Here is a 16,601-nt window from a genome sequence, read left to right as displayed (position 1 = left end):
TGAGTTGTATAAGGTCTATATATATTTGAGATATTAATCTTTTATTGGACATATTGTTTGCAAAGACTGTCTTCCATTCAGGATGTTGCCTTTTTATTTTATTGAAGGTTTCTTTCACTATGCAAAAGCTTTTTATTTTGGAATAGTCCCAGTATTTTAATTTAACCTTTATTTCCCTTGTCAGAGGAGACATCTAGAAAATGTTTCTATGGTTGATGTCAAAGAAATTACTTCCTATGTTTTCTTCAAGAATTTTATAATTTCAGGTCTCATATTTAGATCTTCAATCAATTTTCTTTTGGGTATGGTGTAAAAAAGTGTTCCAGTTTCATACTTTTGCATGTAGCTGTCCAGTTTTCTGAACACCACTTGTTGAAGAAACTGCCTTTCTTCCACTGTATACTCTTCCCTCCTTTGTTGTAGATTAATAGAACATTAAAGCTTGAGTTTATTTCTCTCTATTCTGTCATTGACCTATGTGTCTATTCTTGTGCCAGTACCATACTGTTTTGATTACTACAGCTATGTAGTGTATCTTGAAATCTGGGATTGTGATGCCTCCAGCTTTGTTATTCTTTCTCAAGAGTGTCTCAGCTATTTGAGGTATTTTGTAATTCCATCAAAATTTTAGGATTATTTGTTCTAGTTCTATGAAAAATGTTCTTTGTATTTTGATAGTGATTGCATTGAATGTGTAGATTACTTTGCGCAGTAGGGACATTTTAATAATTCTGTTTCTTCCAATCCATGAACATGGAATAACTTCCCATTTGTTTGTGTTATCTTCAATTTTTTCACCAATGTTTCATAGGCTTTGGAGCACAGGATTTTTCACCTCTGTGGTTAAGTTTATTCCTAGGTACTTTATTAATTTTGGTACAAATATAAATGGCATGGTCTTCTTAATTACTCTGTTTCTTCATTGTTCATCTATAGAATTGCAACAGATTTCTGTATGTTGATTTTGTATCTTGCAAACTGATTCATTTATTGGTTGTAACAGGATTTGGTGGAGTCTTTCAGGTTTTCTATATACAGTATCATGTCTTCTGTAAATAGCAAAAGTTTTACTACTTCTTTGCCAATTTAGATGCCTTTTATTTCTTTTTATTGTCTGATTGCTATGAATGGCACCTCAGTACTATGTTGAAGAATGGTGAAAATGGATGTCCTTGTCTTGTTCCTAATCTTAGAGGAAAAGCTCTCAGTTTTTCCCCTCTGAGTATGATGTTAGCTGTGGTTTTTTCATATGTGGCCTTTATTATGTTGAGGTATGTTTCCTCTAAACCTACTTTGTTGAGAGTTTTTAATCATGAATAGATGTTGTACTTTGTCAAAAGATTTTTCTGCATCAATTTTGATTTTTATCTTTTCTGTAGTTAATGTGATGTATCACATTGATAGATTTATGAATACTGAACCATACTTGCATCTCTGGAGTAAATCCCACTTGATTGTAGTGAATGAGTTTTGGGATGTGTTGTTGTATTTGGTTTGTTAATATATTGTTGAAGATTTTTGTGTCTGTGTTCATTAGAGTATTGGCCTGTAGGTTTTTCTTTCTTTCTTTGTTTTTTTTGTAGTGTCTTTTTCTGGTTTTGGTATCAGGATAATGCTGCCTTCATATGATTAATTTGGAAGATTTCCCTTCTCTTCTATTTTTGGGAATACTTTGAGAACAATAGGTAGTAACCGTTCTTTAAATATTTGGCAGAATTTACCTGTGAAGCACGTTGGTCCTGGCCTTTTGTTTGTTGGGAGTTGTTTTTTTGTTTGTTTGTTTGGGTTTTGAGTAACTCAATCTCATTGCTAGAAATCAGTCTATTCAAATTTTATAACTCTTCCTGTTTCAGTTTTTGAAGGTTATATGTTTCCAGGAATTTATCCATTTCTTCTAGGTTGTACATTTGTTGGCAAAGGATTTTTCATAATATTCTCTTATAATTCTTTGTATTTCTCTAGTATTGGTTGTTATTTGTCTTTCATTTCTGATTTCATTTATTTAAGTCATTTCTCTCTCTCTCTCTGTCTTTTTTCATTTAGAGAGAGATGGGGAGGGGCAGAGGGAAATGGAGAGAGAGAATATTAAGCAGCCTCCATGCCCAGCACAAAGCCCAATGTGGGGCTCGATGTCACAACTGTGAGATCATGACCTGAGCCAAAATCAAGAGTTGGATGTTTAACTGACTGAGTCACCCAGGTGCCACCCTCTCTGTCTCTCTGATAAGTCTGACTAAAGGTTTATCAATTCTGTTGATCTTTTCAGAGAATGAGTTCCTGGTTTCAATGATCTGTCTTATTGGTTTTTCAGTCTCCATTTCATTTACTTCTGCTCTAATGTTTATTATTTCCTTCCTTCTACTGACTTTGGATTTAATTGTTTTTATTTTTCTAGCTCTTTTAGGTGTAAGGTTAGGTTGGTTATTTGAGATTTTTCTTGCTTCTTGATGTAGGCCTATATTCCAATAATCTTTCCTCTCAGAACAGCTTTTGCTGCATCCCAAAGATTTTGGATCATTGTGTTTTCATTTTCATCTGACTTTATGTATTTTTTTTATTTCCTCGATTTCTTGGTTAACTCACTCATTGTTAACAAGTATGTTATTTACCCTCCATGTATTTGTGTTTTTTTCTAGATTTTTTGTGATTGATTTGAGTTTCATTGTGCTGCGGTCAGAAAAGATGCATGATATGACTTTTACCTTTTTAAACTTATTGAGTCTTTTTTGTGGCCTAACATGTGATCTATTCTGGAAAATGTTTGGGATGTGCACTTGAAAAGAATGTGTATTCCACTGTTTTAGGTAGGTATGATCTATTAGGTGCATCAGGTCCAGTGTGTCATTGAAAGCCATTGTTTCCTTGTTAATTTTCTGTTTGGATGATCTTTCCATTGATATAAGTGGGGTGTTAATGTCTCATACTATTATTGTATTACTGTCAGTTTGTATACATCTGTCAATAGTTGCTTTTTCTATTTAGGAAGTCCTATATTGGGTGCATAAATTTTTACAATTGTTATATCCTCTTGTTGGATTGCTCTCTATCATATAGTATTCTTCTTTCTCTCTTGTTACAATCTTGTAAGTCTGTTTTGTCTGATAGAAGTATTGGTGTCTGAGTTTCCTTTTTGCTTCCATTTGCATGACAAATGTTTTCCATCCCTCTACTTTCAATCTGCGAGAGTCTTTAGGTCTGAAATGAGTCTCCTTCAGGCAGCATTGCTTTTTTATCCATTGAGTCATCCGATGTCTTTTGATTGGAGCATTTAGTCCATTTATATTCAAAGTAATTGTTAATAGGTATATACTTATTACCATTTTGTTACTTGTTTTATGTGGGGTTTTTAAAGTTCCTTTCTGTTCCTTTTTTCTCTTTCTCTTCGTGGTTTGATGGCTTTATTTGGTGATATGACTGGATTCCTTTATTTATTCATTTTTTGTATCTATTATAGGTTTTTGATTTGTGGGTACCATTAGATTCATATATAACATCTTATGAATATAGCAGTCTATATTAAGTTCATAGTCACTTAAGTTTAAAACCATTCTAAACCTCCAGTTTTTTTTATTCTTTCTCTGCAAAATTTTACCATGCATCTCCTCTGTTTTTTCCTGTTTCAGAAATGGCAATTCTACTACTCTAGTACCTTAAGTCTAAAACTGTGGGGTCATCCTTGGCTCTTCTTTTTCATACCACTTTTCTAATCAATCTGATGATTCTGTCAGCTATTCTTTTGAAATGTATTCAGAATCCGACCACTTTCTAACCACTCACATTGTCCCCACTCTGGTATAAACCAACATTATCTATTTCCTGGATTATTGGTATACTTCCCTAACAGGTATTTCTGCTTCTGCTCTTTCTCCCTACATCTATTTTCTTATTTATTTTTTATTAAGTTATTTTTAATTCCAGTATAGTTAACATGCAATGTTATATTTGTCTCAGTTATAGAAAATAGTGATTCCAAAAATCTGTACATCACCCTGTGTTTGTCATGGCAAGTACCCTCCTTAATCCCCATCACCTATTTCACCCATCCCACCACCTGCCTTCCCTCTATCACTTTGTTTTCTATAGTCTATTTCTTAGTTTGTCTCTCTCTTTTTCTCCTTTACTCATTTATTCCTTAAATTTCACATGAGTGAAATCATATGGTATTTATCTTTCTCTAACTTATTTCAGTTAGCATTATACACTATAGCTCCATCTATGTCATTGAAAATATCAAGGTTTCATTCTTTTTTATTATCATGTGTGTTTGCGTGTGTGTGTGTGTGACACATGCACACACCAGATATTTTTTATACATTCATCAGTTGATGCACACTTGAGCAGTTGACATATCTTGGCTGTTGTGAATAATGCTGCCATAAACAGGGCTGCATGTATCCCTTTAAATTAGTGTTCTTGTATTCTTTGGGTAAATACCCAGTAGTGGGATTACTGGATCATAGGGTAGTTCTATTTTTAACTTTTTGAGGAACCTCCATACTATTTTCCACAGTGGCTGCACTGGTTTGAATTTCCATCAACAGTCCCTTCAGCCATTTTCAATACAGTAGACAGAGAGATTCTGTTGAAACAGAGGTCAGATCTTGCCAATCCTCCATTCAAAAATCCTCCAATCGTTCCCTATCTCACAAAGTGTAAAAGTCAAAGTCCTTACCTTGTCTTACAAGGGTCTATATTTGACTTTGCTAATTGATCTCATCTCCTTCCTTCTCTTTCTTGCTCACTCTGTTCCCAGCCACACTGATCTTTCTAGAAAATACCAAAAGTTTTTCTGCTTCAGAGCATTTGTATACACTATTTCTTCTCTCCCTTTCCTCCTCAAAATATTATATGCAGGGCCCACACCTTCATTTCATCAAGTCTCTTCACAAATATTACCTTATTAGTGGGACCTTCCCTGATCACTTTACAGCATACACCATCACCTTCTCTCCCTTTTACACTGCTATATTTCTCTCCTTACCACTTACTACCACCAATGTTGTTTATTGCCCTTTTTACAGTGTAAGTTAAACTCTTTGAGGGCATTAAGAAATATGTATTGAGAGTCTACTATGGGATCACCTGGGTGACTCAGTTGAGTGTCCAACTTTGGCTCAGGTCATGATCTTGCGGTTTGTGAGTTTGAGCCCTGTGTCAGGCTCTGTGCTGACAGCTCAGAGCCTAGAGCCTGCTTTAGATTGTGTGTCTCCCTCTCTCTCTCTGCCCAGACCCTGCTTGCACTCTGTCTCTCTCTCAAAAATAAATAAACATTAAAGAAAAACTTAGAAAAAAAGGGTTTACTATGTACCAGGTCCTTTCCTAAGCCATGGGGATATAAAAGTGAACAAAACAGATAATACCACTATCCTTCCGGCATTTCAAATCTAGAATTATATAAGGTGCTATATTTTCTCAGGAAATATTTGATAAATGCATTGAATAAATATAGCATTCACTCAATAGAGTAATAGGAATGGTTCAAAAGTAAAGTATGTTTGGATTGGTTCCCCACTCTACAAGTAATTAGATCACCCACCCCATGTAAAGAAATGGTTCTGTAGCTTCCCAGGTAAAAGGCTAGAAATTTATTCAAATCCCACGACCTCCAGACATTCTATATTCCTGACTCTAAGGGCTCTTGGATTCCTCCTAGGTATACTTTTTAAAGAAAAAAATATCTGGTATTGTGTGAGAAACATGGCATCAACACAAAGGGACTGGAATCTAGTGACTATCAGACCAGGAGGAAATGAGATAAGGAGTGATAAAAATTAATAATAGAAGTTTCAGCCTTGTCTAGAGACAAAAATACTTTGTATCAAAACAGAATAAACACTGTAAAGAACAAGCAGAGATGCTGGTAGCTAGATCCAGATAAAGTGGTTTGGGAGAGAGGAGGAAGTGGCCTTCTTTAAGAGAAAACTTAGTAGGCCAGATGAAGAGGTAAATTTTAGAGTCTATTAGACTTCCCACTTGGAGAAGGGAAGAATATGCCCACTGCATAAGGTGATATTGCTCTTACAACCTCTTCCTTCTCCTCAACAACCAGGGAATATGAAAAATTTAGTGGTTCTAGAAGTAGCCTCAGGAGGAGTCAAAGATAGAAAAACCTACATGCATCAAAGGGGTGAGATCATTAGGAGAGGAAAGGAACAATAATTCTCAGTTTGCAGCTTCCACATAGCCTTCTGAAGACTTCCAGGAAATTGGCTGTAAGCAGTGTATGAAAAATGGGTGCCTTTTACTTCATGGACTGCATTTCCTAGGCTTGAACTTAGTCATCAATTATTATGCAAAATGTCTGCTCTTGAGAATGGCCCCACTGGTCCAGTTCTCCATTTGAGGGCTCAATAATGCTGCCACTTCCAGAGACTAGAATGTCCCACTTATCTAATTTTTCTGACTCTCCTGTTTAATTACAGAGTCCTTGTTCTGAGTCCTTTTCAGACTTCATTTAGTTCTACTTCTTGTTCCTACTGACAAATTCCTGGCTCCATTTCTTCAATAGTTCATGCCTTCTGGAATTGCTTCCATCATTGGCCCTTACTCACATTGACAAATGTCAGCTCAAAAATCTCATTTTAATCTTTATATAGTCATATTGTTTTGTAACACCCCCCTCCCCCACCGGCATATATCTTTGGCAGATGTAGACAGATACATGCTGTCTTTAAATCCAGATGGTTTTGCAGCAGTCCAGAGCTCTGCATTCTACAAATTCCTGTGACGAAGAGGTACATTCTGTCATTTGACAGAGTGATGTTGAAACAGAGCAATTCAATGACCCTGCGTAGGAGCTAGTGCAACATTTTGTTATGCCCCACAAAATGTATTGCTAGTTAACTCAAATCTGTTGTAACTCAAATCTGTTGTAACTCAAATCAGTAAGAAGGGTTTTAATGGCACATCATAACCTAGCTGAAGGGGAAATCAATATCATCAACTTACACTAAAACACCAACAATTTGCCAGACACTAGGCTAGAGTCTCGAGTTATACAAAGAGAAATGAACCCCTGCCCTCAAGGAGTTTACAGATGAGTTCTAAAAGCTCTAGTTCATGTTTGAGCATGGTAGCTGATAGCAACATTGACATAATGACCATTGGAATTAACACATCATGTAAGTGCCACCGTGACATTCTGTCAATTGGAAGAATAGGATTGAATACTCTTGGTGGCCTTAGTAGATATGGGGTGTCTCCAGGAGAGATGAGGTCCTTATGGAGGGTGATCATGAGAGATATAAATGCTACCATGGCTCTCACATATACTGTGAAATGACTGAAAATATCTGGGATTGGAAGAAAGAGGATCCTTATAAAATCAGCTTTATATCAAGTTTATCGACTGATTCATATATGAGGCTGGAAAAAAATCTTCTGTGACCCAGATAGACTTACCATCTGCTCCTTCACTGCTTTTGCTTCTTTTATTACGGCGAACACGCCTGCTTTCCTCTTCAGAGTATGATTTTTCTTCAGGAAAGAAGAAATTCAGAAGGGCCACCTACAAAAAAAAAAAAAAAAAGTAAATGAGTAAAAGGTTGACTCTAGTCAACCACAGCCAACATAAAAAACTGGCTTTCTGTAGACAGTCTACCTTCACCTTAAATTCACTGTGTCTAAAGCTTGAGCCCATCTTCTCCACTATATAAATCCTTTCACTTTTGATGCATTATGCCAATCATTCCAACTATGAAATTTTGGTTAATCTCTGAATCCCCTCTCTACAAATACCTAATAAGTGATCCTTCAAGTCCCATTATCCACATATTTCTAGGGTTTAGAGAGCCCAGTCACAAATTTCTAACTTCTCTCACATATTATACTGATGTCTGTCCAGAATTAGACTTAAGTTTGCTCCCCCCTCTTGGACTTGAATATTATCCATCCATGACATTTCCACATTCCTATTTGTGACGAACTTTTGGTTTGTTCCTAGAATGCTGTGCATCCAATTATGATTGGATAGTATGAGTTATGTCCACATTCTTCTGGGATTTAGTCATGACAAAGCACACAATTATTCTGTCCCTTTCCAAGGCTCCTACAGGACTCCTACAGCACTCGTGGTCTATAAGACTCATTTGGGTACTTAGTCCTCTACTGCCTTATGATGATCTTTCATAATAATACAATGTTTCATATGTGAATGGGCCCGGTTTCACTAACAATAATCATAGCTTAAATATATACTTGTTTAAGTCAATCATAATCTTTTAACATGGGCCTGGTTTCACTAACAATAATCATAGCTTAAATATATACTTGTTTAAGTCGATCATAATCTTTTAACACGAATGCTTCTTTGCGGTTAAAAAAATGTGATTGAGGTAAACCATGGACAGAGTAGTAGGTTTCAGAGTGATTCTAATCCTGACTCTGCCATTTATAGCTGTGTAATCTTGGGCAAGTTATTTAAATTTTAATTTTCTCATCTGTAAATTGGGATAATAATAGTACTTTGCTCATAAAGTAGTTGTAGGGTTAGTACAGTACCCAGCATTTAATATACATTCAATAAATGCTAGCTATTACTATTATTAAAATTAATCTTCACAATACACAGATTATTTTGAGAGTTAAAAAAGAAGAAACAAATCTGCATTTTCACCCTATTGTCAGTTCAAAAAAGAATTAAAAAATCCTCATATCTGTTGCATCTCTGATTAACTGGAAAAAGAATGGGTAAGACTTAAAAAGGCCCTAACATTCCACACAAACTTTTTTCAAAATCCTGTGGTTTACTGTTTACATAGAACAATTACATCAAACAGCCTTACCACACATAGTTTGTGTCTTGAAGAATATATTCATGTATTAAATATAAAATTAATAAATGAATATATAATTTCCAAATTGCCATTGGGTTGTATTTAAAAATATTTAGGTTGAACTATTTGAAACTGCCATTGTTTTGTACCCAAAATGCTTGAATATCAGCAATTTCACACAGTTCAACTGAGCAGTATTCTTAAATCACTTAATTGGAATTTAAAATGGATTTTCCCATAGAATAAACATAATAAAGTCTGGCTTGGTTTCCAGAAAGCCCATAGACAGTTAACTGACAATTTAAATAAGCTATCACACAACTAATAATATAAACCCAAACTGCTATTTACAATGAAATCTCAATCATTTCCAACTCTAGAAGAACAAGTGATTCTGGATAGAAGATTTTTCTTGATAACTTTGCTGAAATTTCAGCTATTTGGATAGAAATTAGTCTAAAATCTATGATTTAACTGAGGGTTTACTGAAAATGTAGTAGACTGTAAATGGGCCCAGTCCACTATGGATTTAAGTTAAAAAAACATTACACCCATTTAGCCCATCCCCCCACCTCCTCTCTAGCAACCCCCAATTTGTTTTCTGTATTTAAGACCCTCTTATGGTTTCCCTCCCTGTTTTTATCTTATTTTTCCTCCCCTTCCCTTATGTTCATCTGTTGTATTTCCTTCACACCTGTCAGAATGGCTAAAATTAACAACTCAGGAAACAACAAATGTTGATGAGGATACAGAGAAAGGGGAACACTTTTGCACTGCTGGTGGGAATACAAACTGGTGCAGCCACTGTGGAAAACAGTATAGAGATTCCTCAAAAAATTAAAAATATAGGTAGCCTATGACCCAGAAATTGCACCACTAAGTATTTATACAAAGGATACAAAAATGCTGATTCAAAGGGACCCATACAACCCAATGTTTATAGCAGCGCTATCAACAATAGCCAAATTATGGTAAAAGCCCAAATGTCCACTGACTGATGAATGGATAAAGAAGATATGGTGTGTGTGTGTGTGTGTGTGTGTGTGTGTGTGTGTGTGTATTAGAATATTACTTGGCAGTCAAAAAGAATGAAATCTTGCTATTTGCAACAACTTGGATAGAACTAGAACATATTATGCTAAGTGAAATAAGTCACTCAGAGAAAGATAAATAGCATGTGACTTCACCCATTTGTGAAATATAAGAAACAAAATTGATGGGGGCACCTAGGTGGCTCCATTGGTTAAGTGACTGACTTCAGCTCAGGTCATGATCTCATGGTTCATGGGTTTGAGCCCCACATTGGGGTCTCTGCTGTCAGCAAGATGCTGGCTTCAGATCCTCTGTCTCCCTCCCTCTGCTCCTCTCCCCCACCACACCCTCTCACTCTCTCTCAAAAATAAACATTAAAAAAATTATAAACAAAACAGATGAACATAGGGGAAGGGAAGGAAAAATGAGATAAAAACATACAGGGAGGCAAAGCATAAGAGACTGTTAGATACAGAGAACAAACTGAGGGTTGCTGGAGGGGTGTTGGGTGGGGGGACTGGCTAAATAGATGATGGGCATTAAGGATGGCACTTGTAGGGCTGAGTACTAGGTGCTATATGTAAGTGATGAATTGCTAAATTCTACTCCTGAAACCAATATTACACTATATATTAACTTGGATTTAAATTAAAAATAAAATAAAATTAAAAAAATTGCAAATTAAATTACAGAGCAATACATGCTTTGTTAGAAAGAAGTATATAGTTCTCTGAGAGAAAAAAAAAACATCTAATATAGACTAGGAGGGAACAAGATGTCTTGGAGGAGGTGCTACCTCTGAGTCCTGAAGGATGTTGAAGATTCAGTGGTGAATGGGAAGGCAAAAAGGAATTCCAGGCATAGAGAGCATTGTTTAGAGGTTCAGAGGAAAGAGAATGGCAGTTTTTGAAAATACAAGTACCTTAGAATAAGTGGTAGGAGGTGGGAGCAATGGCAAAAAATGAGCCAAGAGACATTCAATAAGGGCCAGATCATGATAAGGAATTTAGGCTTTATCCTGAAGCAAGGGGATCCTCTGAAGGTTTTACCTTGGCAAATTTTTGTACCTTATGAAAATCTGAGCTATAATTTATATATAGAAAAATGTACACATTTTAGGCATACAGTTTGAAGAGTTTTGAAAAAATATACACACCTTTGTAACCATCATCAAAATCAAGGTATAGTACATTTCCATCACCCCAGAAATTTCCCTTGTGACCCTTCCAGTCACTCTTCAGGTCTATCTCCTAATCCAGGAAACCACTATTTTGACTTCTGTCACCATATCTTAGTTTTTCTTATTCTAGAATGTCACATATATTGAATCATACAGTATGACTGAATGATTTCTGTGTATTGTATCTTTTTTTCAACATGTCTGTGAGACTCACCCATGTTTTGGGTATCAGTAGTTCTTTCCTTTATATTGCTGAATAGTATTTCCTTAAATGGATATACCACAATTTCTAATATATTGAAGGACATTTGGGTTAATTCCAGTTTGGGGATATTAGGAACAAAGCTACTATGAGATTTCATGTATTAGTCTTTCTGGGGACATATGTTTTCATTTCTCTTGGGCAAACACCTCAGGGGAGAACTTCTGGGTTATATGGTATGTATTTGTTGTGAGGAACTGCTAAACTGTTTTCCAGAATGACTGTACCATTCTTAAAAAAAATTTTTTTTAATGTTTATTTATTTTGAAAGAGAGAGAGGGAGAGGGAGGGGGGGGGAGAGAGAGAGAGAGAGAGAGAGAGAGAGAGACCCCCAGACCCCCCAGCGGGGGCAGAGAGAGAGGGAGACACAGAATCTGAGGCAGGCTCCAGACTCTGAGCTGTCAGCACAGAGCCCAACGCGAGGCTCGAACTCATGAACTGCGAGATCATGACCTGAGCTGAAGTCAGACGCTCAACCAACTGAGCCACCCAGGTGTCCCATGACTGTACCATTCTATACTCCCACCAGCAATGTATGAGAGTTCATGTTTCGTGCATCTTTAGTATACTTGATATTGTTAATATTTTTAATTTTAACCATTCTTGCAGATGTAGTGTTTCATTGTCAATGGTGTTTGAATTCTTAAACTTTTTAAAATGTTTTTCTTTTATCTTGCTAGAAACTATCAGATTTCACATCACTTACCTATAACTTACCTATAATCTTTTCAAGTCCCTTTAAGTTTACTGCTTATAATCTGCTACAAGATTGACATCTTGCTAAAACTAATCAGAATCATGTGCAAACAAAATAAACAGGTAATCAGTGCATTTTTTCAAATGTTTTATTTATTTTTCAGAGAGAGAGAATGAGCAGGGGAGAGGCAGAGAGAGAGACAGAGGATCCTAAGCAGGCTCTGTGTTGACAGAAGTGAGCCTAGTGGGAGCTTGAATTCACAAACTGTGAGATCATGACCTGAGCTGAAGTCAGTTGCTCAAATGACTGAGCCACCCAGGCGCCCTGGTAATCAGTGCATTTTTGAATGGCTTTTCCAATAGTTGAGATGCATATTCCCTGGCAGTTTAGAGGCCATCTGCTTACTGCTTGATTCCTGCCTGTGGTTTGAATAGGTGAATTTGTTCAAATTACTGAGTTTTACACAGGTATGTTATTACAGTATAATGCTATTTGTAGGGGACAGGAATTTTGAAGTCCAAATGGAGACCCTCCTTGCCATCAGCAACTACAATTCCAGAAATTTTTTCATATTCCATGTTCCCTCGTGGTCTCAGTTTGTATGGGTGCTCTGGTAGGGTCTTTAGCATAGTCTTGTGTCAACAGAAGGCAACAGATGGCAACAGAAAATGCTCATATATTAATTGTTACAATGGGTCTGATGGGAGTTGGAGAGAACTCAAGCTCCCAGAAGAGGAGGGCTAAGGAAGAAATAAACTCCTTCAGATAGCAGAAACAATCTAGCTCACATGGGTAGTAGGAATAGCTTAAAGTCCCTTAAGAGAGGCTATTGATGAGTATGGAATATTCATAAATCAAATGTTTATTGGAAGGGGACTGCCTTTATATGACAATTGTAATGTCAATTAAAAACCATATGAAAACAACACAAAAAACTGCTTAAACTGAAAGAGGATCTCTATTCACAATGCCGTTATTTGAGTCTCAATTAGAGGTAGGATTGGAAACTATCCTCTGATTAGTATAATGGCAAAGACAAAAATCAGTGGCTGCTGATACAAACAATCTAGAATTCTAGCTTGAGTATTGCATTCATTAGCATGGCCTCCAGAGGCAAGTTGCAGAATATGAACAAAACAGCTTTCTCTCTTTGAATATTGCTTTCCTATTGCACTAGGGAGGAGGCATCAGGAATGTTGGCCACAGTCAGACATTTTGCTCAAGGGAAAAAAATCTAATTCTTTACACTTTATTAACTGATTACACCCTTGTTTCCTATGGTAAAATTACATGGTAAACAGCACCTGCAGATTATAGGGATCTCAGCTGGAAACAATTCGTTAACAGTGAGATATAAGGGATATATCCATTACTGCTAGTGACTCTCCAGATATTGCTACATATTTTTTTCTAATATCTAAACCAACAAAATTATTTGGTACATTTATCTCTTTTTCCCATGACATAGAATAAATTTAATTCATTTTCTATTTTATGGTTAACGTACTTGATTGTATTAGATAATTCATAGAAAATTATTCATAAGCTTCTTGAGAGTAGAGGCACATAGTAGGCCCCTAATAAATATCTAGCTGTTGGAAGAATAATAGGACTATTGGTAAACCATCCCTTTAAGCCAGAATGTTGTTGAACCCTAACTGGACCTCATTTCTTAGGATTAACCATGGAGAGGTAGTCTAAGGACTTATTATACTACTGGCAGCAATCAAATCAAAGGGTTCTTAAGAATGAGAGAGTTCGTGGGTCAGTGGCTCTCAAACTTTGGTGTGCATCAGAATCACTATGCATGAGTGATAAAATGTAGAATCCTGGGCCTTTCCTTCCCCAAATTTAGATTGAATAGGCTAAGGAGAGACCATAGAGTCTGATTTTTCAACTTGCTCACTATGGGATTTTGATGCAGGAGGTCCCTGATCCACATTTAGAGAAACTGCTGTATTGTTCATTCCTTAACTGGTCTCTTATCTGGAGACTGAACAGGCTGTCTTGTTTTGCCACTGGTGAAATAGGGCTCTCACATAGATCACGGTTTTCACATTTTACTCCATCATTCCTGGAGTTAATCTGTTTACAGAAACTGGTACTTCATCTCTCTAAAGAAGAGGCTGGTACCTACCAGGCTTTCTAAAATTGGCAAATCACTGATTTTTTTAAAAAAAGATTTATCTTTCAATATTCTTGAATAAGTCTATTTTTCTTATTGCAATCACTGCTTTCACTGCCATCACCCACCAGCAATCACCAAGGATCTTCAAATAAGTAAAATAAAACCATTTATACCATGAGATATTTAACAAAATCTCCAGGCGATTCTACCATAGCAAGTTGTGAGCACCCCACTACCAATGAATGAAGCAGGATTGACTAAACTTTGATGGGTAGGTCATGGGTATATAATGAATACAGAAGCTCGCACTGAAGACATTTCTAATCTTATAAGAACCCTTAACTCAGCATGCTTTGATTTTCAATAAAAGGTCTGGAGAGGGTCACTCAGGATGGTGGTGCTTGCTGAACAAACACAGAGTACTTACTTACCATATGGAGGGCAGTGAACTAGATACTATCTTTTTTTTTTTTTTCAACGTTTATTTATTTTTGGGACAGAGAGAGTCAGAGCATGAACGGGGGAGGGGCAGAGAGAGAGGGAGACACAGAATCGGAAACAGGCTCCAGGCTCCGAGCCATCAGCCCAGAGCCTGACGCGGGGCTCGAACCCACGGACCGCGAGATCGTGACCTGGCTGAAGTCGGACGCCCAACCGACTGCGCCACCCAGGCGCCCCTAGATACTATCTTTAACATACATAGACAAACAACACACAGATAATCTCAACTTGCTTTGTAGTGCAATGATAGCACTACATAACAGGAGGTAGTGAGGTTTTTAAAAGCAGTGTGACAAGAAGGGAAGCACAGTATGTTCTGGTTGCTGAACGGAGTGTGCCAGCTTCTGAGAGCAAGCAAACAATAACACTCAACATTGATCACAGCACTTCATGGAACCTGCCCCCAGTGGGGTAGGAATAGAGATGGCAGCAATCAGCCCAGATGCCAAAGAAAATTGGCACCTTGGACATCTCTGGTGTGAGTGCCAGGGATTGCCATCCCTTGTTGTAAATATGTCTGAGGATGACTGAAATTATGCAGTAAATCTAAACATGGAAGTGAAACATAACCAACATTTTTCACATAGAGCTAAAAGCAGTCACTGAATTCTGCTTCATAGGTAGTTTGACTTAAAAATCACCATCCAACAATGCAAGTGACTACAAAGTAGAAAGAAAAAAAATAACAGTATCTTTGAGAGATTACCATGGTGTGGCGTCAGCAAGAAAATATACTATAAAAAAGTTCAGTCTCTGGCTTTTTTTACCTCCCAGTTTTGGGTTCTCTGAATCACATAACACTTGTCAAATAATGCCTTATATATCTTTAATATTAAATTTCTTCCTTCATTCCTAGTAAGCTCCTTAAAGGTAGCTATATTTGTAGATTCAGAACCTGTGTGAACTTGTCCTCTGGACAAGGTGAAATCTGTTTAAGATACATATCAAGGAAAAAGATGAGTTATTTCAAACACACAACTACTAATGCAAAGGGAGAAAATGGATTCCTTCTCTAATCATCTGTTTCTAGGTTCGGCTCTATTCCTAACATACAGAACAGAGCTGGGAAGCTTACTGAATTGATTCTCATCAATGGACAATATAAGTTATATCCAGCTTTTGTATGACTTTGAAATCCATAACCACCACAGATGTCACATCTACCTCATTGCACTGTTCTATCATCAGGGTCGGAATCGTGTTTAATGTGAAATGGCAAGAAAGGATCACCACTACGGAGATTCTGGAAGTCAGCTGGTCTGTGAGCATTAAAACAATGTTCATTGCTGACATTTTCAGAGATGCAATGACAGAAGAATACCCAAGCATCTTTCATATGGTGAGCTTTAAAGCATAATCATAAGCAAGGGTGGCATAAGAAATACTCTAAAGGATGCACTAAAGCATAGCTTTAAGTAACATGACATAATTGTGGGATGCTTGGGAAAACAGCAGCAGAGTCAAGTTTGGAATGAAACAATATGGAATTTGGAAACTTTTTGAGCAAAGGCTTTTTAGCTGACCACAAGTTGAACACAGAAATACCAATGGTGACAGACTCTACAAATAGCAGCTGCAGTCACAAATCAAAAAGCAGGTTGTATATATGTCGTATAGAAAGGACTTTTTGTTGAAGATTTAGTTTTTTCTCCCTACAACTGTGGGTATAATCAGTAGTGACATCTTTGAATAAGAAGGGCAGCAAAATATACTGGATGTCATTGCCTTCCCTTGGGAATGTCTGCTTAATTTGTAATTCCCCATACTTCTAAAGTTTAAGACAGTTAGACACATAGGGAAAAAACCTTCCACTTCCACTTGTAAAACCTAGAAATTACTAAAGACTATCATTTTTGAATAGAATCCATTTTAGAAATTAGAATGTACCTATAGAATTTATAGAAGAACCAGGATAAAACCATTCCAGCAATCCTGAGCTCTGGATTCAGAAAACATTAGCTCAAATGCATCCTCTTAATTATAAATTCTTTTTTTTTTTAATTTTTTTTTCAACGTTTATTTATTTT

The 16,601-nt window shown here is 36.6% G+C and overlaps 1 protein-coding gene across 5 annotated transcripts in view; it reads right to left on the bottom strand.

Moving 5' to 3' along the window:
- The window catches only part of EDA (ectodysplasin A), a 445,999-nt gene that overhangs the window by 137,260 nt on the left and 292,138 nt on the right, over positions 1-16,601 (bottom strand). For all 5 annotated transcript variants that reach the window (XM_040467738.1, XM_040467739.1, XM_040467743.1 and 2 more), the window contains exon 2: positions 7,402-7,507. In XM_040467738.1, the coding sequence (XP_040323672.1) occupies positions 7,402-7,507 (106 nt within the window). The remainder of the gene's footprint in view (positions 1-7,401; positions 7,508-16,601) is intronic.

This window comes from Herpailurus yagouaroundi, unplaced genomic scaffold (assembly GCF_014898765.1).
Source record: "Herpailurus yagouaroundi ecotype Mexico unplaced genomic scaffold, PumYag 67569, whole genome shotgun sequence".
NCBI classification, from domain to species: domain Eukaryota; kingdom Metazoa; phylum Chordata; class Mammalia; order Carnivora; family Felidae; genus Herpailurus; species Herpailurus yagouaroundi.
The sequence above is the reverse complement of the archived record's forward strand: the minus strand, read 5'-3'. Positions and strand labels throughout refer to the sequence as shown.